The sequence below is a fragment of the Notamacropus eugenii genome, chromosome 6 (genome assembly GCF_028372415.1).
Source record: "Notamacropus eugenii isolate mMacEug1 chromosome 6, mMacEug1.pri_v2, whole genome shotgun sequence".
Taxonomy (NCBI): Eukaryota; Metazoa; Chordata; class Mammalia; order Diprotodontia; family Macropodidae; genus Notamacropus; species Notamacropus eugenii.
In genome coordinates this window covers 93,107,066-93,132,635 of record NC_092877.1, presented here as the reverse complement: position 1 = coordinate 93,132,635, position 25,570 = coordinate 93,107,066, and the positions used below count along the sequence as shown (strand labels likewise).

Sequence of the window (25,570 nt, the reverse complement as noted above, 5' to 3'; positions counted from 1 at the left end):
GGTGGATCCCAAAGGTGAACAAGCATCCCTGAAAAGGACTTAGCATGCCCTCATATCAGAGCTACTAGTCCTTGTGAACACACCATTCACCCCTGTATGAAGCTAGAATTCAGGAAGCAGAAATGAGGAGGGAGATTATTTTATGCTTGGGAGACAGTCTATGCAAGAGCAAACAAGACAGAGATGTGGGGGGTACTGAGAGTGCTTTGGAAAGATCATAAGATAATTTGGCTAGACCTCTGAGTTATGAGGAGGAAGAGATATAAAAAAAAATTGGCAAAGACAGGTTGAGCCAGGTTATAAAGGATCAAGACAATTTGAACATTCATTTAAAACAATTATGAACTGTAAATTTTCACTCTCCTTCACACTCGCCTCCCCCCACCTCGTCAAGATAGTAATCAATTTGATATTATACATATTATGAAGGATTTAAAATACCAAAAAAAAAGGAGTTTGCATTTTTATCTTAGAAGCAAAAGAGAGCCAGCTAAAGCTTCTTGAGAAGGACCATGACATCCATGGTCATAACTACTTTTTAGGAATATCAGTTTGGTGACCAATTAGGATGCTATTGTAGCAGTTCATGTGAGAGGAGATCAAAGTTGGAACTAGTGTAGCCATGTGAGAGAAGGGGACAGGTGTGTGGTGTGAAGACCTGACAATATTGGGAGACTAATTGGCTTTGGGATTTGATGGAAAGGAAAGAAACAAGGATGATCCAAAGTTATGAACTTATGTGACTGAAGGATAGAGGTACACTTGACAAAGAAGAAAGGTAGGAAGAACTTGGGTTTTGAAGGAAAAACCATGAGTTCTATTTTGGATATGTGGAGTTTGAGATGCATATGGAACATCTAAATATGTCTAAAAGGCAGACAAGCTCAGAAAGAGATAGGGAGCTAGATAGATTTGGGAGTCTGTATATCTTATTGGAACTGTTTTTTGCTGTGTTTTCTGATTTCCTAGAACAGTATTTTAGATGGTTTAGTTTTTGATTAAATGGTTATCCCAATTTAATACTTGGTATATACAAGTATTATACTTTGCATATATATATATATAATATTTTGTAATTTTAAAAGACTTTTTGCACATACTATCATGTCTTAATCACCAATCTATTTTGTGAAATAGGTTAAATGGAAACTACTGTCATTCCCATTTTAACAGTTTTATTGTTCTGCCAGGAGATTTTACATATTTTTGCAAGAAGATTCACCTTTAATCCTTGCAACAATCTTGTGACACGGGTAAAATGAATATCATTATCCCCAATTTACAGATGAAGAAATTGAAATAAGCCTGACATGACAAAATCACAATTTAATGTTATGATTTTTGTCCATAGTCCAGAAACCAAGTATTTTGTTTCCTAATACACTGACTTTTCTAAAATATACTCTTTTGCCTCATCTTTGTAATTATACAACAATATAATGAACATTAATATACTTATTCTTTATAAATGTTTAGCACAGTGCCTGGCACACAGCAGGTGCTTAATAAATGTTTATTAACTGACAGTAGTAGCATAATAACCAATTCTAAACTAAACAAATTATCATATAATATACATAATATAGAAACTGAAAAATGTATAGGAAAGTGTGCTATATTTGTATATTAATCTTTGTTTCTGTTATCCTTTGTTCAGAGATTCTGCTAATCTTTAATATTGGGCTGTTTCTCTTTTTTTCAATTATTTGCTGATATAATATTCTGAAGAAATTTAGGACACAGAGTATTAGATGGAATCAGTAATTAGAGACGAAGAATAATTGTGGCATTATTGGCTTTGGAGTACCTGTATAATAATTAAATTCCAGGCTACAACATGGGATCTGTCTTTGAGAAACAGGATTTTTCTTTTGAGAATCAGTATTTTGGGAGATATCACTGGCATGAACAAGTTTTATACTGGGCTGACAGTGCAGTGTTTCATTAGAGGCAGCTACTGAAGAATCAATGCTGTTGAATGTAGTTTGAATAATTAAAAGGCTAATTAAAATATCAATTCCCAAAATATGGCGGAGAACAAGAATTATGACAAACTATTGCATTCCAGATAAGAAAATAGAAAGAGGTAGCCTACAAAGCAACAATTAGATATTGAAATAAAATATTTTTGAAAAGGTATGTAACTCTTGAATTTACAAAAGTATAAGAATGTATTCCTGCCTGTTATCACTGCAGTTCATCAAAAGGTTTTGAAGAATTTAAGTTTATGATTGATTGATTGATTGATTTAAGCACAGTAGGATGGGAAAATCAATCAACCTCACCCTCATACTATATTAGGAAATGGAGGCAGGAGGAAAGAAGATAGGAATAACTGGTCCAGACCTCAATTCATACAGAGGAAATCCATTCTAGAGATGACATGAGCAATGAGCAATCTATTTTTAAGACACCTGGAAGATGCTCATCCAAGGCCATCCCTGGATTCTATCACCTCTAGATCCCTACAGGTGCTGTCTTAGGCCTCCTCATCTCCCTTTAAACTACTTCCATTAAACACCATCTATATATGCTGATGAGTCTCAAATCTACCCAGAGTATCCTATTCTCTCCTATAAAATCTTCATAAAGAATGCTATAAACAGATAAAAAAAGCATTTGACTTAATAGAGCCAAATGCACCTGAAATACTCTCGTCCTTTATCTCCCATGCATATGCTACAATCATACAAGATATCTCGATAGCTATAACTACAAAAAGAGAACTTTGCTGAATAGTCTTATGATCACCAACGTTAAGCAAGGCAAAAACAGGGAGCTATGTGCTCAGAGTTGTTGGATAATTATCATGGAGTACGCAGGGCAGTCCCAAATGGATCTCTTACAGGATGTCCTCCAGATATGATTTGTGGATGACACAGTGGTGATAAAATCAAGCCTCAGAACTGTATAAAGTCTCCTTAGTGATATAGAGATGAATCTAAAAATCCATACAAGAAAGCCAAATGAATGAAGAATGCCTATTATCCAGATTATGATACACAGTTGAGTAAGTAGCCTGTTCATAACAGTGAACAGATTAGAGACCATTTCCAGATGATTTAAAACCTTTTCAGCATTGGAACTCTTGCTGTGGGGCCGTACTGGTTTGATTAGTGTCTCACCTGACCTCAGACATATTTCACTCTTTTCTTTAACTATCTTGTCTGCAGGTCTTGTGCTGCTGAGCACAAAACCCCTTTTGTACCCCACTTTCCCAAAGTCTAGAAACATAACCAAATAAATACTGCCAATTTCTGTCAGCGCATGTGTCAGTGATTCCGTTCACCATCTACTCTCCTTAGCTACCATTCCTATACGTATGATGCACACATGTGCACACTTTACATACACTATATGCATATGGCATGTGTTACATCCCCTTATTGGAATGTAAGCTCTTTGAAGGGAGGCACTGCCTTCACACATGTAGCTCCAGCACTTTTAGCACAGCGCTCATTCAATGCTTTACTCATTCACACACTCAAAATTGTAGGTGACCTAAAGCGCAGTGGAGAAATTCAACGTAAGCACAAGGTAGGCTTCAGCTTATTGCCAGTTATGATCTGCACCAAAAAAGGGTGTCCATGAAAGACACCACCCAAGAATGTGTAAAAAGGAAAAGAGTTGCTGATATAAACCAGAACAAAACATAACATTTTGACAACTTGACTGTTGCATTTTTACCCTGCAATATTGTGGAGCACAGAAGAAAGCTTCTAGCGTATTTGGTAGGTGGGAACAAAAACTGACTATAATTAGCAGACCTGGGTTTAAATCCCACCTCTGCTGCAACCTAACTTTGTGCAAATCACTTTGCCTCCTGAAACCTCAATTTTTTCAACTGTAAAATAAGGAAACTGGGCTAAATGACCTCTGAAGTTCCTTCCAGTGCTAAACCTGTGATCCTATGATCGTTGGGATTTATACAGACAGAAATACTGTGGAACACTGGAAGGCTGACATTTGTGCTGTTGAAAAGAAAGAACTAGCACTGATGAAATATCCAATCCAGTGAAAACACTGAAGAAGAACGTATTTCTTTTGTCTCTATTACTGGGGTTTGTTGCCATTTTTGTATCATGGACCCCTTTGGCAGTCCAATAAAGTCTATGGACCCCTTCTCAGACAAACATATTTAAATGAATAAAATATATAGGATTGGTTAATCAACAAACATTCAGTGGGGACACAAAGAAAAACAAAAGATAGTCCCACTCTCAAAGAGCTAACAATTCAATGGGGGGAGACAATATACAAACAACTACATGCAAAGAAGATACATGTAGGATAAATTGGAAATAATCAACAGAGCTGACACTAGCATTAATGTGATCTGGATCTGCCACTTGATGGTTGTGTGACACAGGGCAAGTCAGAACCTCTTCTCCAATGAGTAGACTGCACATTGTTTCCAAATTAAAGCTTGGATATTTTTTCCTAACGTAAAGTTTAGTAAAAAGTTAAGTAATAATAGTGTTATAGTAATATAGCAATAAAAATAAAAATACATTTCATTTCTTCCTACTTCCTAATAATTCTGTAAAAGGAAAGACATATAAACAATAGTCAATGATTATTTGTGTTAATGGGAAAAAATGATAGTTTTGACAATTGAAATCCACAGATAACCCAAAATCCTCATTAACTTTCATGAGTTCCTATTTGAAAGAAATAGACTCACTGGTGTTTTTAACTTTCTAGTGGAGAAAGAAAAGGAGTGTAGTGATTGTCTTATAATTAATAACCTACTGGGTTTCATCTTATGAAAAATAAAGCACTAAAAAATCACAGATAATATAGTCAACCCCTGACTAATGAATAGAAAAGAAGACTTTATCTTTATGCAAATTCCACCACCAGTCCTTTCCTAAGGAAAAGAAATCATTGAACCAGCAGAGAAAAGGAGGAAGAGAAACCGGGGGGGGGGGGGAGCAGAAGGAATATAAATTAGTTAATTCACTGAGATATTTTAGTATTAAAAATAAAATTTTTAAGAGTAGAAACAACTAGTTATTTAAATACTGTTTAATGATGGATTGTAATAAATATTTAAAAAGATTTTCTTTACCCTGAGTAACTAGAAATTTGTAATCTAAGTATTTAAATGAAGAATGTTTTATTTTCTTGAATTTCAATCTTCAAACTAGACTTAAAATTGGAGTTAACATTTTGATATTTAATACTATGGCTAAGAATCCATACCATCTGAAAAGTTTTGGCACTTCACTTTACAAGTAATTCCTGCTTATGAATTAATTATTCATATAAATACTTGGATTTGAATTTAACTGTAAAATTTGATCCGGATTCCCAATCTTCCCTTCTCCCCTGCCTCATCCATTTAAATATTAATATTTCCTTACTTTCCACTTAATACTGCCACACCAACTGTGCTCCTGGGTGTGGACATACTAGCCACAAAATTCCACTGACGAGCCTGAGGGTCCCATCGCTCCACTGTATTTAGGTAGCTCCAGCCGTCATGCCCACCTACAGCATACATAGGACCTTCCAATACAGCAACACCTGCAAAGAGGGGGAAAAATGATTTACAAATTTCTTCTGGAGCTCAGAACACTCACTTAAATTTAAACTCTTAAGTCCAATGACATCCTAAAATTCTTGTTAACAATATGGTTATCTAGTGATCAATTATAATTTCTATATGGACGCAAAAACAGTGGCAATAGTAGTTATGATATTAACAACAACAAAATCAGTCAATTTGGGGATGGTAAATGGTGCCATACATATGATAACTGTTTCATTCCATTTTAAAAATAAAGTTTCACTGATCTTTTCTTTGCATGACTATCACTGTCCACCCTGCCCAAGCGCTGATTCCACTCTCTTCCAGTGTACCATAGTAACAAAAAACCATGATGAAGTAAGACAAATCAACACATTGGTTATACATAAAAATATATGTCTCTGTCTACCCCTCCAGTTCATCCCCCCTTCTGCTAAAAGGTAGAGAAAAACTTTATTTCTTCTTCAAGGACAGGAAATCAGGAATAAATTTACCTAGTACAATTCAGATAGGTATCTCTAGGCTGGATCTCTCTACAGCTTTCATTACTGCTTACTACAGTTTGGATAAAATGTGTATCAGGTGTAGAATAGCATGAACCAACATGTCAGACAACTTGTAAACATCTCCAGTGACTACAAAAAGAAGAGGAAGACTTTGGACTTGTATACAAACACCAGAGGCACTGTAGCCATACTGCATTTCTACCCTCTTTTGGTTTTTCCCCTGCACTCATACGATTCCTTTCATCACATTCTTACCATACTGGCCAAACACAGGCTAGTTTGATTGAGCATACAATGGCCCCATTCCTATTAAGTTGCCCTAAACACCCTGCCAGAAGTGCCATTGTAAAGAACTCTCTCCTGTTTCATTACTTCAGCCTGATAAAAAAATGTAAAAATTGTGGACTCTTGAAGTCTCAAAAGGCTTTGAGTACAGGTCTAGTAATGGGCTACATACCTATCACTAAGCTAAATTCTGTGAGGCTCATTATGGTCATAAGAGATTTTCTGACAATTTTCTTACCACCATTTACTTAAGATGAGCAGGTCACGTAATTAACTAGAGTCTGCAAAATCAACCTAATCAGCGACAAGTCTGATGTGGTTAACTGGCTAGTTTCCTATTTTACCTGACACAAATCTTCTGCCATCTATTCTTTGGACTGTAAATCATTATTTTTCTTTATTTACTCTTTGAAATTCCCTTGTACCCATTTTGCTTATGAAACCAAAACCTATATAATGCTGTTGAAGCTGATGTTCTGGGTTCCCTGATTTTTGTATACAGTGATGCCTACGCTCTGAGTGTAATAAGCCAGGTTTCCCCTATTTCTGTGTTGTTGATTTTTATGATTGGCAGCAGCACCCATCAACAGGTCCTAAGATAATTTTTATCACAGGTATCAAATGATTGGCCAACAGATGTTGAATTTGAAATCATCAAACCATCTACTAAATTGTGTAGGATGCTTACCCAAAATGACTCTTTAGGTATGAAACAAATTTTTATAATATAATTGTTGGTTATTCTTACCAAGGCCATGCCGGTGTGTGGACATAGGTGGCATCACACTCCAAGTTTTTGTTTTGGGATTATAACACTCTACAGTGTTCAAGGTCTTTAGTCCATCTCTACCACCAACAACATACAGCTTGTCATCCAATACTGCAACACCAAACTGCAGTCTCCGCCCATTCATATTAGCTACTGGAGTCCACATGTTTGTACGGAGATCATATTTTTCAATACTTGTTGCTCCTTAATTAACATATATTAAAATTACATTTAATTATGTTTCATCATAATTGTTGCTTTTAATTGAGCTATTCATATATAGAAATAATATTTATTTAGCATTAACTGGACATATTTAAGATATTTTATTAAAATATTTAAGATCTTTTAGGGCACTTTCAATATTCACATGCATATCCATTTATAATATGTACAATATCATATACATTATAAAAATAGAAAACTGTGACAATATTAGAAAATGAACAAAAACTCTAGTTCCTAACAGAAAACATATGAGAAGATTTGGGTCATCCAAAATAAATTTTCTGAAATTCTTTCCTCTACTTTAAAATTCAAGTGTGATGATAACAGACCACAAACTCCCTGACATTCAAAGGGGCTGTATGACTTTTTAAAGGCATCGCCTAAGTAATGTAATTCCTCACATTTCTCTACTCTATGGAATTTTTGTTTTATTTTTGGTCAGGTCCAAATAAACTATGATTACTATAACTTACCACATAGTGACTGATTTGTGGGTGCTACAGTACAACCTTTCTTTAAAAAGAACATATCTGCTATTTGGGACTTCTGTAAATACAAATACCATCCTCTTAGGATATAAATAGATACCAATTACTAGAGGATGCATAAATGCACGTACATTTCTATATAACTTTATTAACAATCAAGATACTCTTTCATCTAATATTACAATCCTTGGATATTAGAAACTTATGATATCCTGGTCTTCCCTCTCTATGCCTTTCTACCCAAACAACAAGAACTTCCATCAAAGGGACTTTGTCCTTAAACTAGAGATAACAGTCAAAGGCCATTTTCCTGGTAATGGCCAAGCAATTTAAAGATGAAAGTCACTGGGAATACTATCGTCATGCCATCCTTTATCATCCTGCACACCTAAGTAGTTTTCATTGCTTCTCACCATTTCTTGCTTTATAGTCCTAAACCAGTCAAAAATGTATTCCTTGTCTTCAAAATTATGACTTCATAGATAAACGTATCTTGGGCCAGAAAGGCCCCCTAGGATCTCAGAACAGACATTGGCATCACCCTATTAATGAACCTTCACAGCAGCACATGCTCCTCATCCTATTTAACCAATTACAATGATTGAATATCCTAAAGTCTAGCTTCTCCATAAATTAATTAATGTCTTAGACCTCCTAGAGAAGACATTGTTTTCCTGAACAAAAATGGAAAGTGGGGAAGACATCGTTAGAGTTGTCCTTCCCTTATGCTCCCCACCTGCCCTGCCACCCCACGAAGTGCTTCGTTTTACCCTGGAGCAATGAGTCCTTCCAAGATCTCAATCAGCTCTGAATATCCTTCGTAAATCTGCTCTAGCCAGAATGGTCAGTGCTCACAGTCCTTGAAAACCATCATTTCTACTTATGTGGCTTCTCTTACCCAGAACGCCTCTCCACTCTCTGTTCTTCAAATTCTACTTCTCCTGTAGGGCTCAGCCTAAATCTGATATCCTCTCTGAAGCCTTCCCTAGCAGCGCAGAGATACTGTTAGTTTACTTTTCAGTGACGATATAGAAAGAGCTTCGGACTGAGAGTGTGCTGGTCCCAGCTCAGCCACTGTAGGTGCTGTCAAACATCCATACCTTTATCTCTTCCAGCTATGTCACTGTATCACTCGTTCAAATATTTGAATGAATGAATGAGTGAACACACATTACACATATGTGCTGTATTCTATGGTGGATACAAAGACTTATGAGAAAGGGTTCCTTTCCTCAAAGAGCTTATAGTTTAATTGTGGACACTAAATATGAAGTAGTAATACAAAACAATGATTCAAGAGATGTCATAAGACAGTGTATGATTAAAGGCTAAAAGAGAGAGTTCACAGGAAGAAAAACTTGTTGTGTTCTAAAGTGATCAGGCCAAGGCCTCCTGGAGGTGGTGAAACTTTATTTCAATCAAATCCAATCCAGCACAGCAAGCATTTATTAAGCAAGATACAAAAATAAATAAGATCCTGCTCTAATGGAACTAACAATCAAACAAGAAGCCAAGACACAAATAATTTCAAATGCAAAACAGATCATGATCTAATTCTGGTCTATAATGATTATAATTAAGTGAAAGAGAGTAGCAACAAAGTACCCAGATTTGGTCACTTAAAGGATGAATAACACTTCCATTGGTGGAAAGGGGAAAGGAGACATTGAGGAAAGTAAGGTTGTTTTTAATCAGCTAATCAACCAACATTGGCCCTACTCTGAGCATAAGGTGGTTCAAAATACAAAGAACAGACCAATTTGACTGGAGTGGATTCCTGTAACAGAACGGTGCCATGAATAAAAACACTGGCCCTAGAGTCAGGAGAACCTGAGTTCAGATTCAGCCTCAGACACTTACTAGCTGTGTGACCCTGGACAAGTCACTTAACCTCAACTGCCTCCCAAAAAAGTATATATGGGTTAGGGTTATATAACTTTGAAATTCAAGCTAAAAATTTCAGGTAAGGAGAATCAAGTTTTTTTCTTTTGCTTATTTATTTTTAGTTTTCAACCTTCATTTCCACAAGATTTTGAGTTCCAGATTTTCTCCCTATCTCTCCTCTTCCCCTACCCTTATATGGCATGCATTCTAATTACCTCTTTCCCCAGTCTGCCCTTCCTTTTATCACCTCCCCCTTACTTATCCCTTTACCCCTTATTTTTTTGTAGAGCAATATAGACATCTATACCCCACTGCCTATATTAATTTCCAGTTGCATGTAAAAACAATTTATAATATTTGTTTTTAAAACTTTGCATTCCAAATTCTTTTTTCTTCCTTTTCCACCCACCCTCATTGAGAAGGCAAGCCATTCAATATAGGTTATACATGTGTAGTTATGCAAAACACTTCCATAATAGTCATGTTGTGAAAGACTAACTATATTTCCCTCCATCCTATCCCTCCCCTCACTTATTTATTTTCAACTTTGACCCTGTTCCTTTTGAAAATGGTTTGCTTCTGACTACCCCCTTCCCAGTCTGCCCTCCCTTCTATCATCTCTCCACCCTTATCGCCTTTCCTCTTAATTTCCTGTAGGGTAAGATATTCAATTGAGTACCCAATCCTCTACCAGTGACTAGATACAAGGTTCACTCTAAGTAGGAAAGTTCTAACCCCTTCCTTTCTGGTTCTGTGTAGTCCTTTTTCAATCAAAACTCTAGAACTGCAAAGTCAAGTGAAATTTTGCCACTCATTTGGAGAAATCAAAGCATTTCAGTGGTAATTCTTAAGAACAGCAGCAACTGGGCCATGTTCAGGGGGAAAGTTGGAAACCATCTATTAGAACCTGCAGTCATAAGCCTTGAACACTCAGTAGCCCCAGACATGGCCTCTGAAGGTTGATCTGTAATAATCTGGAAAGAGTCCGATTAGTAATAGTGGCAGCAGTTGTGTAGTTTTACTGAATAGTCTTAGTTGCTGAAGACATAACTTTCAGCATACATACTAAATAAAACTGGGTTTGCTCCAACTAGGAAACAATCATGTTTTTCCAATATGCCCAAATCAACCTGGCAAATATATTTGTGGGGAAAGGGAAGGAGAAAAATAAAAGCTGGAACACACAATAATTTTCTAGATCACCAAAAAACCCCTTGTTAAAGTGTTTCAGGTTCCTTACTTTCCTTGGTAATGTCACAGTTAATAACTGAAACCTTATAGTTGTATTCCCAGATCTGCTGTACTTGATATAAATAAGCACATCTGACAACTAAAACCTTTCTCTTGATTCAATACTATGCGCTTGAAGGAAAGGGTAAAAATCTCTGTTCCTTCAGTGTTTATCTAATTCCCCTACTTCCAAATTAACATCTTTCAGGCAGAGCTTTTGATACGATGAGGAACTGCATCAGTTCCAAGGAGGTGGAGCTGAGGGAACACAAGGATGAATAGAAGACTTAATCTGACAGGGATGCTGGGATTCTGGAGTTGTGACTTTGACCTTTCTTGTTTCTCTTTTGCCTAAAGAAGGAATGAGAGTTCTCTTTTCCTCTCCTCTCACTTCTGTTAATGGATAAGATGGGTGGCCTCTGGGCTACATTCATGACTTTCTCACTTTCAAGCAACTGTGAGGGAGCAGCGGTCTGACTTTTATAGCCTCGTCCCTCATTTCTCTGCCTCTATCCCAGAATCTGAGAAGTCAACAGGCTTTGGAGTTCCACTGGTTCTTAGTATAGGTAATAAGAGACAATAATAGTTAGGATTTGCCCCATTTTATCCTCACAACAAACCTCAGAGGTGGATGCTATTACTATCTTCATTTTACAAATGAGAGTTGGTAAGTGTCTGAGGCTACATTTGAACTCAGGTCTTCCTGACTCCTGGTCCAGTGCTCTACTCACTGAGTCCTGCCCATGCCCCCAGGATCAACTGTAATCCTCGTTATAGGAATAACTGTGTGCCTATATATGTTATACAGAAAATATGCATGTTGCTGATCTGATGATTCTCTTAATAGTCCATATTCTTGGTGGTTCAATTAATACTGTATTGGTATGTTTCTCTGATAAATATCTCTTTCCTTCTGGAGCAAGACTGTGCAGTTCTTATGGTGGTTCAGTTTTGTAGGTCTGTTAAGTCTAAGGCTAAAAAAATTCATAGTAGTACTGGCAATAGATATGGAGGTAGAGAAGACGCAATTCTTCATAATGTTTATGATAATATTTCCTCGCTTTGCTTAGCTCCCTAACACCTTTGCATTTTATATTTTGATCTCTGGAGAGCCTACAATGAACATTTTCCCATTCAGATTTTCACATCTCTTTATTAGTTAAGCATTATTATGTAAGTAGTGGGCTAAGGGAAGGAGGCTCAGATTTATTGACAAAGCAATTATCAATCATAAGCTAATACCAAATAAACATTTGTTTTTTTGTTCTACAAAATGAAGGAGTCTTCTTCATAATACCTTTAGTTGAATCCATTCCTCCAACTGCAAATAATGTGCCAACAGTTGACTTTCTAGGTTTTGTGCGAGGACTTTGTAACATGGGTCGTCTCTCTGGCAACAAATGGTATTTCATAGCTTCCATAATAAGCTTCTGACATTCAATGTCATCCCGAAAGAGTGCATTATTTTCCATGTCAGCAAGGAACTAAAAAAAGGAGTATGCCAAATGATAAGCCAATAAAAATAAATATATAATTGACAGAAGATACTATGCTCTATTTTAAAACGTACAAGGGTCAAACAAACATTTTGTAAAATGAAATAAGGCTCAAATACACAACTGCAAAATTCACAATTTAAATCTTTTTAGAAAAGTTATAACTGAGGAAGGTATTAACAATGGAAATCTGATTTGAGTAGAATGGTATTTAACAGATTCTGGTCAAATATTCCTTCCTTAATACTTTTTTCCCTCCATCAAAAAAAAAAAGATAGGAGGAGAACATTCGGTTTCACTATTCAAAAGCTCCAAGGAAAAGCCTCTGAATATTCTCAGTAAGTGCTAACCTAGCATAATCATTGCAGATTTTATGCCAAAACTTGCAAAAAAGTGGGGTGTGATTGTTATATGAAACCTTTAAAAATTTTGCCAATATTACCTAAAATTATTTATTAAGCTGTCTTTGAAAATTGTGCTGGTATTACTTAAAATCATTTATTGTTAAACTGTGCAAGATTAGGATGCACAGAATACTTGTGAATATACATTAAAACTGAACACGGACAATGTGCCTGAGCTGAGAATTCTAGGCTTGCAGCTCACAGTGTGCAAGAGACAAATGCACATCCATATGCCACTGGTGACCACATTGCCGCTCTGTTGGCCTTTTAAGCAATGTCATGAGCAGAATTATACCATGCTTCGATTATGGGATGAAAGGTTATAAACCAACTTTTTGGACTTAAAAAAAACACACGGTGCAATGATGATGTGGTGAAATACAATAAAATGTCACCTACGGATTTCTTAAAGGGGTGAAGGGTTGAAAATTCCAAATGTTAAATATTCTAAGAAATAAAAAAACTCCTTCATACATATTTATATGAATTCTTAATTTTAAAGGTCTTATTTGAATCGGATAAGATGGCTACTTAAGTCCCTTTTAACTCAAACTCTGTCATTATGTGATACAAGCTGCAGTTTAATGCAATTCAATAAAATGTCAAGAATGGAGCTCATGGGGTCTCATAGGTAACAGTCTAAAGGAACTTAGGGAGCTGTGCTGCAAGAAATGCTCCCAGTATGAAGACTCTAAAGGTGAGTGCTAATGCAACGCAATTCTGCCAAGAGAGAAAAGCTCCATCGAAATCAAGGGAGTGCAGAGGATACTGAGGAAGGACTCATCAACAGAATCAAAATCTCTAGGAATGGTCCAGAAGAAGCTGCATAAGGAGTGAGGAAAGGCCATTGGACTTGTCAGTTAAGAGTTCATCTGGAACTGGAGAATCTCATTTTGGTGTATGCTGGGTTCAGAGGCTACATTGAAAAGCATCCAGAAGTTAGCTGCAAGGAAGTGTGGACTCTTTTCTAAGAAGCTGGCAGTGACAGGGGAAACACAAGAGAAGATGATAGTTTGAGGGCACAACATTTCACTATAAGTGGGTTTTTTAAAGATGAAAATGAACAATTGTGGAGGTGTGAAAATGACTTTAAACAAGAAATAATTTTTATATGATTTCATTTTATGATAGCAATAGTTATACTGACTCAGAATTTCTAACCAGATGAACTGAGACCTTGAAGACCAGGTGAAATCAGATTGAACTTTAATTAGTTCTTGGTCAGCTGAATGTGGGATTTTTGTATTCTACGTATGGGTTTCATTGTTCTTAATTCTGTGGTTTTTAAAAATGGATATAACTCCAAGGAAACAGGCAAAACTTGAAGCTATTAAAGAACACACACACACACACACACACACACACACACACACACACAGAGGGGGAGAGGGAGAGAGAGAGGGAGAGGAGAGAGAGAGAGAGAGAGAGAGAGAGAGAGAGAGAGAGAGAGAGAGAGAGAGAGAGAGAGAGAGAGAGAGAGAGAGAGTTTGTTACAGACTCCTTTGACAGCTTAGTGATGCCTACGGACTCCTTATCAAAATAATGGTTTTTTTAAAATTTACAATTGAAGGAAATCCTAAATTTTAGTTAAAGGTTGCTGAAAATTAGGTTGTCATTTTTTTCTCAATCAAATTCAGAGATCTCCTAGAATTTATCGACAGACCTTATATGAAGGGAAATAATGGTACATAGATGCCAGGTTAAGAATATTTAGCCTTTCCCTTTCTCCTGGTTCTTTCCCTAAATGATTCACTAGACATTACCTTCATTCCCTATCCTTCCTTTTTCCTTATAAACCTATCTACATGTGCTGCCTTCACTTCCTCTCTTCTTACAACACAAACCTTGGCAATCTGGCTATTTGTCCAAGGTACATTTATATTCAAAGGGATAAAAGTGTGGTTTTATGATGAAGAATTAATGTATTTCAAGATTTTATGAACTTAATGCCAAACTGTTTTGTAGACTGTAGAAAAGGAAGGATATATTGCGCATGAAAAGGTTTTTTTTTTTTAAGGTTGTAAGACTCATGGGTCAATAAATTTAACTATTGTACCTTCTCCAAGTGAATTCACATACATACCACTGTGGCAGACCATAAGAGGATTGAATATGAAGTTGAATATGAAAAAAGGAATGACTGAAGGGGCAACCTGCTGCAGAATATAGCTGGAGATGGGATCAAGATCAAAACCAGAGGGATTTTCCTTTGGAAAGTAGAGTGACCATCTTTTCCTTGGAGACTGAAGCAAAGGAAATAAGGATGGATGAAATTATAGAGAAGTTTTGAGGAATGAAGTATAAAAGATGAGAGAATTCATCTGATAAATGGCCTCTATTTTCTAAGTTGGAAGTGAAGTTACCTGCAGAGAGAAAGTAAATGCGATGGCATTAGGGGCTGGAGGACTGGAGTTTTCAGGGAATGTAAACACAGATCTTACTGGCATAGTGCTGGGGAATAAAAGGAGATCCAGTCAGGAAGATCAGAAGAACAGCCCTTAAGGGCCTGACTGATATCAGATAACATGAATCTATCTGTAGGAGATTCAGTACAACAGAGTGACACCCTCGAATAGGAATAGTGTTCAGCAGCTTCTTGGGAATGGAAGCAGAGAAAGTATATGATGGAAGTAACCTGGGGCTGAGGATTTATAGGGCATAAAAGAAAGAAATTCAAGGGAGCCAGAAAGACAAGTGGAAATCAAAGTGTCTATTGAACTACTTAACTGAAGGGTCAAGACTGAAAGGAATGGAATTCATGGAAACATGGTAAACCATATCTATGCTTAGGCATGAAATAGTGACTTCGGAGGTATCATGCCCATGTATGGCTGTCTCCATAAATACTTCCCACAATTAGTCCCTGATGACCTTAGGTGACAACTGCTTTTTTTGCATAAGCTCCAATTACCAATCTGTTGATTTTAATTCAGATTCCCTTTTGATTCCTCAATATCCTTTACCTTCTTTCAACTTTCTTGGATAATTTTTTTCATCCTGTCAAAGAACCCTTCCTGCTAAGTATGAAGAGGATTTAACTACCATATCTATACTGATGATTCTCAAATCCACCTGTTCTGACCCAACCTCTTTTCTAACCTGTAATCTCATACCTCTAACTGCCTTTCAGACATCTCAAACTGATGTCCAGCAGACATCTTAAACTGAACATGTTCAAAATCAAATTCATTATCTTTCCTCCTTAGCTTCTCCCCCTCCTAGCTTCCCTTTTAGTTTAGAGGACAACACCTTCCTCCTGGTCCCTTAGGCCCACAACCTAGGAGTCATCCTGGACTCCTCTCTATTTTTCCCTCTTCATATCCAGGCTATCTAAGGCCTTCTGATTTCACCTTTGTAACATCTTGAATATGCTATCCTCTTTAGATATTGCGACCACTCTAGAGCAGGCCCTTATCACCCCTTGCCTCCATTATTACAGTAGCACACTTGTGGGTCTGCCTGCCTTAGGACTCTTCCCACTCCAATCCATCCTCCAGCTAGCAAACTAATTTTCCTAAAGCACAGGTTCTACCATGTCACTCTCCTATGTAGTGAACTCCAGTGGCTCCCAATCACTTCCAGGATCAAATACCGTATTCTCTGTTTGGCATTCAACCTATCCTCCTTCCATACTTCCAGTCTCTTTATACTTTCCTCCCTACTCCTCTTTGATCCAGAGATACTGGCAAACAAGACTCTCCACCTCTTGATTTCATTATACTGCCTGAAAAGATACAAAATAATTGTGCAGTTCACAGCAGTGATAAAAGGAATGGAGATCATGATTGTAATTTCATTGCTGAACTCTGAGATCATAAAATTCCTTCTACTATATCACCCTATAAAGTTGCCTAAAGTATTGACAGGTCAGGCCATACAGTCTGGATGTCTGAGCTGGACTTGAATCTTGTCTTCCTGGCTTCTAGGCTAGCCCTACATCCAGTATGCCACACTGCTTCGAGTGATCACATTTAGTCGTAATTTGGTAATACAGAAGAGCTATGCAAGTCTTCCAACAGTAAGTGAAAGAAATGGTACATGGAGTTTAGAAAATGAGCACAGTATGTCAAAGGCTAATTGCCAAATCCTACTGTGTGTGTGTGTGTGTGTGTGTGTGTGTGTGTGTGTGTGTGTTTGTTCTTTGCTGCTGAAGACCATGCCATCAGAGAAATGATGACATGACTTGCACTTGACTTTTGTCTTTTTTTTGAGTGAGGGAGGGCTGTTCAGGTCACCAGCCTCACTTCTCCTCCAGAGCCATTTGAATCCAGTGACCAGATATTCATTAGGATGACTGGAGATGACCCAGGATGAGGCAATTGGGGTTAAGTGAAGTGACTTGCCCAAAGTCATACACCTGGTGAATGTCAAGTGTCTGAGGTGAGTTTTGAACTCAGGTCCTCCTGACTCCTGCACTGGTGCTCTATCCACTGCACCTAGCTGCCAAATCCTACTATCAAATACCTGAACATACATTTTGAGCTTAGTCATTTCATGATATTTTCTATTCATGTGAAAGATTGTTATGACCATTAAAAGTATTAATTAAATTAAATTTATTGAGATTAATGTCCATGTTCATCACATTAGGTTTGGTAAATGTAAATAATGTGGTTTGCTTAAAAAAAAATAAAACTAGGAAAAATAGTAAGAGGAAATTGCCATGAGCCATAACAATGGTTATAATTTGAGATACATTACGTGGGCCTGAGTTAGTTCTCTTGAAACCAATTCTCTTAAGGTCAGCTGGAGAAACACCAAAAGAAATTTGCCAACACATACCAAAATACAGCAAATACACCAAAATATATACTTCCTAGCCTATAGGCAATGCCTCTAAAATTTGTTTATATAAAAAAATTCATAAATCAAATTTAAAAATCAGGAATGAAACAGAAAAGACAGAAACCAATGTTTTATATTATAGTAAAATTATTAAATATTTATAAAACAAAGCTACAAAAGACATACTTTTGCCCATATTCAAATACTACTTGAATCAGTCCTTTTCTGTAACTTTATGGGTTATAAAAGAATGGCAAATTATAAAAAAGAAAAACACCTTGATAGCAGAAGCTAAATACTTAATTTATTCCCATCTTCTAGTAAAACCAGAGATACAGTTCTATTATATGTATAACTCTCTAATTTTTATCCCCAGTGCCTGCATTTGATATCTAATGTGGAGAGTCAGAATGTTCTACTAGTACCCTTGCAATGGCAAGAGAATCAAGGAAGAAAAAACAACCAAAAAAACCCAACAAACAAATTGAGGAAGGTCTCAGCATGTTGGGTGGATTCTCTGTGGTGAAGTTATTAAAAGACATGAGTTAAGAGTTACACAGGTTGAAACCCAATGCAACCAAAATCTGGAGGGATGTAGTAAATTGGGAACGAATTTTTACAGCTAAGCTCGGGGATAAAGGCCTCATTTCTAGAATATATAGAGAACTGACCCATATGTATAATCATACAAGTCATTCCCCAATTGATAAATGGTCAAAGGATATGAACAGGCAATTTTCAGAAGAAGAAATTAAAGCTATCTATAATCATATGAAAAAATGCTCTAAATCACTATTGGTTAGAGAGATGCAAATCAAAACAACTCTGAGGTACCACATCACACCTATAAGATTGGCAAACATGACAGAACAAGAAAATGATAAATGCTGGAGAGGATGTGGGAGAGTTGGAACACTATTTCATTGTTGGTGGAGCTGCGAGCGCATCCAACCATTCTGGAGAGCAATTTGGAACTATGCCCAAAGGGCTACAAAAATGTGCATACCCTTTGACCCAGCAATATCCCTACTAGGACTATATCCCCAAGAGATCATAAAAATGGGAAAGGGTCCCACATGTACAAAAATATTTATAGCAGCACTCTATGTAGTTGCCAAAAACTGGAAGTCAAGCGGATGTCCATCAATTGGGGAATGGCTGAATAAATTATGGTATATGAATGTAATGGAGTACTATTGTGCCATAAGAAATGATGAACAAGAAGACTTCAGAGAGGCCTGGAAGGACTTATATGACCTGATGCTGAGTGAAAGGAGCAGAACCAGGAGAACTTTATGCACAGCAACGACCACAGTGTGTGAGAGTTTTTTCTGGTAGACTTAGATTTTTGTAATAACACAAGAACTTCTTACAAAAAAAAAAAAATCCCAATGGTGGTTCTCAAGGCAAAATGCCTTCCACACTCAGAGAGAGAAATATGGAAGTCACTCACATAATGTAACAGATCATGTTTGTGTATGTGTATGTGTTTGTGTATCATGTTCTGATTTGTTATACGATTTCTTTCATTTATCTTAGTCTGACTACATAGCATGACTATAGTGAAAATATACTCAATAGGAAAGTATATGTAGAATCTATACAGAATTGTATGCAGTCGTGGGGAGGGAGTGGGGGGTAGGTGGGGGGGATAAAATCGCAATTGTATGGCAGTGATTGTTAAACATTAAAAAATAAAAAAAAATGCAAAAAAAAAAAAAGAGTTACACAGGTTGGGCAGGCATGGAATGCATTGCTTTCTGTTTTGTTGGAAGGAACTTCTAAATCAATGAAATCAAAGACTGATTTGAGTATTGAGTTAAATGAGTTACAGACAGAAAAAGGTTTACAAAATATCTAGTCATGGTGGCTAAAATTAAACATACCCAAACTCTTCTCCTGAAATATGTTCCTTACTTCACTATTTTTTTTCACTAGTACTACCACTCATCCAGTCTCTGATATATGAAAACTTGGTATTATTTTTGAATTCTTCCTTCTCCTTCACCTTTTATATTCATGTTGTTACCAAATTCTGTGGATTTCAACTCAAGTATTTTTCTCATTTCTATTTCTACTGCCACTGTACAAGAAGAGATTTTCTTTGCTATCCCTCTTTCCAATTCCCTTTACTCTCTACTAACCTCTTAAAACGTCACTCTTAAGCAAGGATTCTTATGGTTTTGTGTAATGGGTCCTTTTGGGCAGTCTGGAGAAGTCTATGGATTCATTCTTAGAATAATTTGTTAAATATATAAAACAAAATACATATCACAATGGGAAAAATTTGTAGAAATGCAATTATTAAAATATTTTTTAAAAATCACAGACCTCATGAATCATTTCCCATAAAGAATCATAGATTTAGTGATGGCATGGACTCTATAGACCATAAAGCTCAATCCCCTCCTTTTACAGATGAGGAAACTAGGGCTCAGAAAGGTTAAATGACTTGCCCAAAGTCATTCAGGTAGCAAGTGGAAGAGGTGGGATTAGAATCTAGGTTGTCTGACTCCAGAGCCAATACTTTTTTTTCCCCTTCCCCCCATCCCTGCTACCTTTCCAAAATCACCAAGTAACTTAGAACAAACCTAGATTTATCTAAGTACTTTATGGAGCTATGGAATTCTAGTTAAAGACATGCAGCATGGGCTTGCAGTGGCCATGGAGTATCCAAATACCTGTCCTGTGTACCTTGTTACATTTCATATTTCCCAACCCCATGATTTTTGACAGTATCATTCCTCCTCTGATCTGCTCCTACCAACTTGTTGACATTCATATCAGAATCCAGTTAGGATATTAAGATTTGATTTTCAATCCTACAAGAAAGATAAAAAATCAATCCCTTCTAAGTAGCAGGAATAGCACACAGAAATAGTCTCTTTGTTCCCTGTCCTCAGATTTTTTATAAAGAAACTCAAGAAATAAATGACTTTAAAATACAGAATTGTAAATTCGCAGTCAGGATAGACTAAAAGAACAGGATCTTACCATAAGATTCTTCCCAAAATGCATCACTGCAATTAGTCTCTATTAAGCAAAAATGTAATTAAGTTTCCCCACAAATAGTAGGAACAATGAATAACAGCCTTTTATATAATGCAAATTAGTAAACACTGCTAACACCTTATAAAAAGTACAAAAAATATAATCTGGAGGTTACAGGCATTGACCTTACTGAGCTTCTAGAAAAGTTTAGGGTTACTAAAATGTTAGCTTAAATTAATTTGGGGCAACAATTTTGTATTTTTTTGCCTCATAATTTGGAGTAGAAAAAATATAGTGTACCAAAAGTCTTAGTATATTTCTAAGCTGTTAAAGCTACTAAAGCTTAAAACTGCTCTAAGACTTTGGGGATATCCTGTAAATGAGGAAATATAAAAATTTAATTCCTATTCACAGCATAAACCTGATCAGAGTATCCAATTCTTATTGTTGGAATTGGTGGAACAGAGTCAAGTAATGTAGCTAATGGTCTAATTTTATAAAAGTCAGGCTCCTGTTATCTTGTTTTTGCTTCTTAATTCTACCATCTATTCACCACATTCATTTAACACTGAGTTCTATACAAATAAGAATCTCACCTGTTAGGACAGGCAGTTAAATCAGTATAGGCTAGTAGGTGCTAATATAATTAACAAAACAGGTATTTAATGTCTGCTGAAGTTATAAAACATTTTTAATGCTTACCTGTGGAGCAAGAAGAGGTAGCCTAATGTAAGCCAAAAGTTTACTTAGGTCTTTTCGCCTCTGCTCTAAATCATGACGGACCCAGGTAAGCAGTGCATTTAGTATTGTCTCTTCATTAGGTATATTCATATCATCACTTGCCAAGAGCTTTGCAATTTCACTAGCTGGTAATAATACAAATTCTTGGTTTCTAATGACTTCCATGAAATGCTCCTGAAGATAAAAAAAAAAAGATGAATAATATAGACTTAAAAATATTCTTCCTGATACTGCAGCTTATTTAATAGAAACCAGAAGTTTCTATTGTTTCTGTACTTGCAGAAATACCAAAGCATAATTTATCCTTTAAGCCTTTCATAAAATAAATGATTGCATACAAGAAAATATAGTGAAAATAATAGACAATCAAATTTTATTGCTTTACAAGTAAGCTTAAATATAGACTAGGTTGATATATTTAGTAATTGGGCAGCAACATGTAGGCACCACTCTACCACAGGAAGGAGGTGACCCACTAGAACTTATGGAGAAAGATGTGAACACTTTGCATTTACTTCCTTTCCTCAAAAGCTGGAATATTTTTGAGACTGATTCTTTTGAATTTGGGTCTTTCCAAACTCTTATTTTTATCAATAACTATAATATAATTTACATATAGAACTTGTTGCATCTGTCAGATGTGCAGCCCTTAGCAGAGTGGCTGGAACAAACAGACATTTAAGAAATGTTTATTGACTGAAGTACAGCTGACCCAAAAGATGGTTCTGGAATGGGGGTCTGTATTTCCAAGTGGAGGGAAGGTAAGAAAAAGTTGGATCTCAGATTAGAACCAAGTCACTAGGGTTATCCTATGTGTGTTCATCCTTCCTTGCCCGAAGAAGACCATGCCATCAGAGAAATACTGACATGACTTGCACTTGACTTTGTTTGGAGTGAGAGAGGGCTGTGCAGGTCACCAGCCTCACTTCTCCAGAGCCATCTGAATCCGGTGACCAGATATTGATCAGGATGACTGGAGATGACCCAGGATGAGGCAATTGGGGTTAAGTGACTTGCCCAAGGTCCCACAGCTAGTGAATGTCAAGTGTCTGAGGTGAGATTTGAACTCAGGTCCTCCTGACTCTTGCATTGGTTCTCCAGTACCACTGTACCACCTAGCTGCCCCAGGGTTGTCCTATACCTTACAATAAGATATATAAATGCCCTTAAGTCTGAAGAGTAGCTTTCTCTGAACCATTTAATAAACTATGTCTGAGAAAAATAAATTACATTTTCACTGTGCAAAGGTACTAGTCTTAATACACCAACTAATATGTAATTACTATGATCCTTTCATTTTGTTAAAAAAAACCCCTAACAATTTAAAGTCTATTTTTCTTCTAATTCCCTTATAGTCAGTCCATTTATCCTGTCTCAACATACAATTTTACTGAAAAGATCAGTTCTTTGTACATAGTATTGTAGATATTTAATAAATGTTTGTTGAATGGAAAATGTCAGCTTATTTAGATCACAGTTGTAGATAAAGAATATAAATAATCTGCCCTCTGAACTAGATTTCAGGTTAATGTCAACTATGTATTTGAGCTGTCTCTACATATGTATTATTAGTATCTGTCTACAGCTTGTTGAAGTAATAATCCAAAATATTTCTGTGGATCTGGTATTTCTTTTAGTTATAGTCTATTTGTCTACTGATCAATTGATACCCATCTATGTATACAGATATGCAGATGAGTATTTTTTTCACCACTGACTACTATGGGGGCATCAGACAAACTGAAATATTTTTAATTATTATACTAAACCAGGATGACTACAAAATTATGTAAATAGTTTATATCCACAACCATATGTGTATATGCACATAAACATATACTCAACCTTTTAAGAATAAAAAAAGCACAAGCAAATATACTATTTGAAAAAATCAGATTTTGAATCACATTCAAATTTATGCATTTTAATTAATTTTAAATGTTTAATATTGACCAAAATGTACCATTACAAACTAATTTGAGAATTTTTTTTAAAAAAGGATACAAAGCATGAAAATAGCATTTAGAATATTATCTAAGAACATCCTATTTCAAGAGAAAATATTGAAGCATGGCTCCCTTATATTAACAATATGGAATTAATGGTAATGACTTAAAAGTCACCATAGAAAAAGAAAAGGACTTTGATTTTATAAAGAGATGGCAGCAAGAGGCTAATAATTTTTTTTTGCCAGTTAAATAAAAGAGAGAAAATTTCATCCTTAGTTTTCTACCCAAAAGCATACTTAAATTATAGCTAGGCTTTTAAAATAACATTCAATAACTTTATAATAACATGATCTACTGTTTTATGAACATTGTAATTTTATGCTCTTTTGTGTATTACTATGTAAGGAAATTTTATTAGTTCTACCTTATGTAGCCTAACAATCTGAAGAATTGGTTAATCTCATACCTCAACATTTTAGGACACTAAGATTTCATTTGGGGCAGCTAGCTGGTACAGTGGGTAGAAGCATTAAGTCAGGAGTTCAAATCTGGCTTCAGACACTTGCTAGCTCTGTGACCCTGGCCAAGTCACTTAATTCTGTTTGTCTCAGTTCCTCATCTGTAAAATGAGTTGCAGAAGGAACTGGCAAACCACTTTGGTATCTCTGTCAAGAAAACCCCAAAAGGTGTCATGAAGAGCTGGATGTGACTGAAATGACTGAACCACAAAAAAGATTTCATTAGTGCCGGCCCTCTCTCCGCCAATGCAATTAGCAATCCTGTCTGTGAACTGGTGTGGCTGAAAAACTCATTGCCCAGTGGCCAACTTGGTAACAGAGCCTCTCTAACCTTAAATACATTTTCAGATAGGAGATACGGTATATTCCTAATCAACTACTTGAAGCTTTTCTGACTCAGTAGCACAGCCTTTCAGAACTCAGGAGCATTCCTGTGCCACAATGAGATACTGGAGTATGACTTTGGTGAGGGCAATGTGTCATTAAAATTTTAGAGCCAGAACCAACTTTTTAAGAATATGGAGTATAATCCTTTCATTTGAGGAGAGGTTAAATGACTTTTCTGAAAGCCAGTTAGTAGCAAAGGTAGGAAAAGAATCCAGAGATCTCCTGACTCCCAGCTCACATGACAAAAGAATGCATTATCATCTCAACAGCCATTATTGCATGACCCAAGCACATCTTGAGTATCACTTTCATATCTGAATTGACAGGAAATGCCATCGATGCTTTATTCCTATTTGTTTTAATTCTACTCTACAGAACAAGTAACTAGAATGTTATAAAATGCTTGATAATGTATTTCTTAAAAAAAGAAATTTAAGTAGCTTTTAAGCAACAGAAATTACTTAGGGAGGTACTTTAATTGAAGATTCGATTTGGCTATATATACACATTTTTATGTAGTTTCCATAGTAACATTTAAAATCAAAGGATCTGCCTCTGAATTACTCATTATTACTAGAATTCAATTTCATGTGTCTGTTGGAACTAAATAATACCAAAAGATGGCCTTGGGAAAAACCATCTACCACAACTAAGTAGTTATGAAAATAGCTTTTAAAAATCTAACTAATTTAAATTTCATTCATGTCAAAGCACTAACTCTCTCTAAAGTAAATAATCATTGACCTAAATGCACACAAATATGATCCTATAAACAGAAATAGAAATAGATGTTTTGTCTGTTACCCAATCAAACTGATTATAAAGGGAAAAGACAACAACTTACCATCTACAGGGATTTAAAATCTTAAAAAGTGAAAAAGGCAGAGGGAAGGGTGGTGGTAGTAAAAGAAATCTTCCAAAACAATTTATTTAAAACAAGTTTAACTACTATTGTGCCAATTTTTAAAATGTTGGTATAATGACACAATTTCTGGTTTCTAAATTGAGGCTCTGAGACTCATGATTGTTCTTTATTTCATGGTCAACTCAGCTTAGTATCAGAAAATCTCTGTTAAACATGGGAGAAATAACTTAGAAGTATGAAGAGGAGCGGAGCCAAGATGGCAGCGCAGAAAGACATACATACTTTAACTCTTCCCCCACAGCCCATAAAATACCTGTAAAGAAAGACTCTCAACAATTCTAGAGCAGCGGAAGCCACAGAAAGACAGAGTGGAGGAGATTTCTAGCCCAGGGTGATCTGGAAGGCCAATGGGAAAGGCCTGTTGCATGGGACATGGAGCGGAGCCCAGCCTAGCCTTGGCCACACAACTCTGGGAAGAGCAGGACTGGAGCAGGCTTCAGGGACGAACTCC

General features: G+C 36.3%; 1 protein-coding gene across 6 annotated transcripts in view; it reads right to left on the bottom strand.

Annotated features, from left to right (window-relative positions):
• Positions 1 to 25,570, bottom strand: part of KLHL5 (kelch like family member 5) — a 127,108-nt gene that overhangs the window by 17,684 nt on the left and 83,854 nt on the right. For all 6 annotated transcript variants that reach the window (XM_072620516.1, XM_072620514.1, XM_072620518.1 and 3 more), the window contains 4 exons: positions 21,302 to 21,514; positions 12,221 to 12,407; positions 7,073 to 7,297; positions 5,367 to 5,529 (listed from right to left, as the gene is read on the bottom strand). In XM_072620516.1, the coding sequence (XP_072476617.1) occupies positions 5,367 to 5,529; positions 7,073 to 7,297; positions 12,221 to 12,407; positions 21,302 to 21,514 (788 nt within the window). The remainder of the gene's footprint in view (positions 1 to 5,366; positions 5,530 to 7,072; positions 7,298 to 12,220; positions 12,408 to 21,301; positions 21,515 to 25,570) is intronic.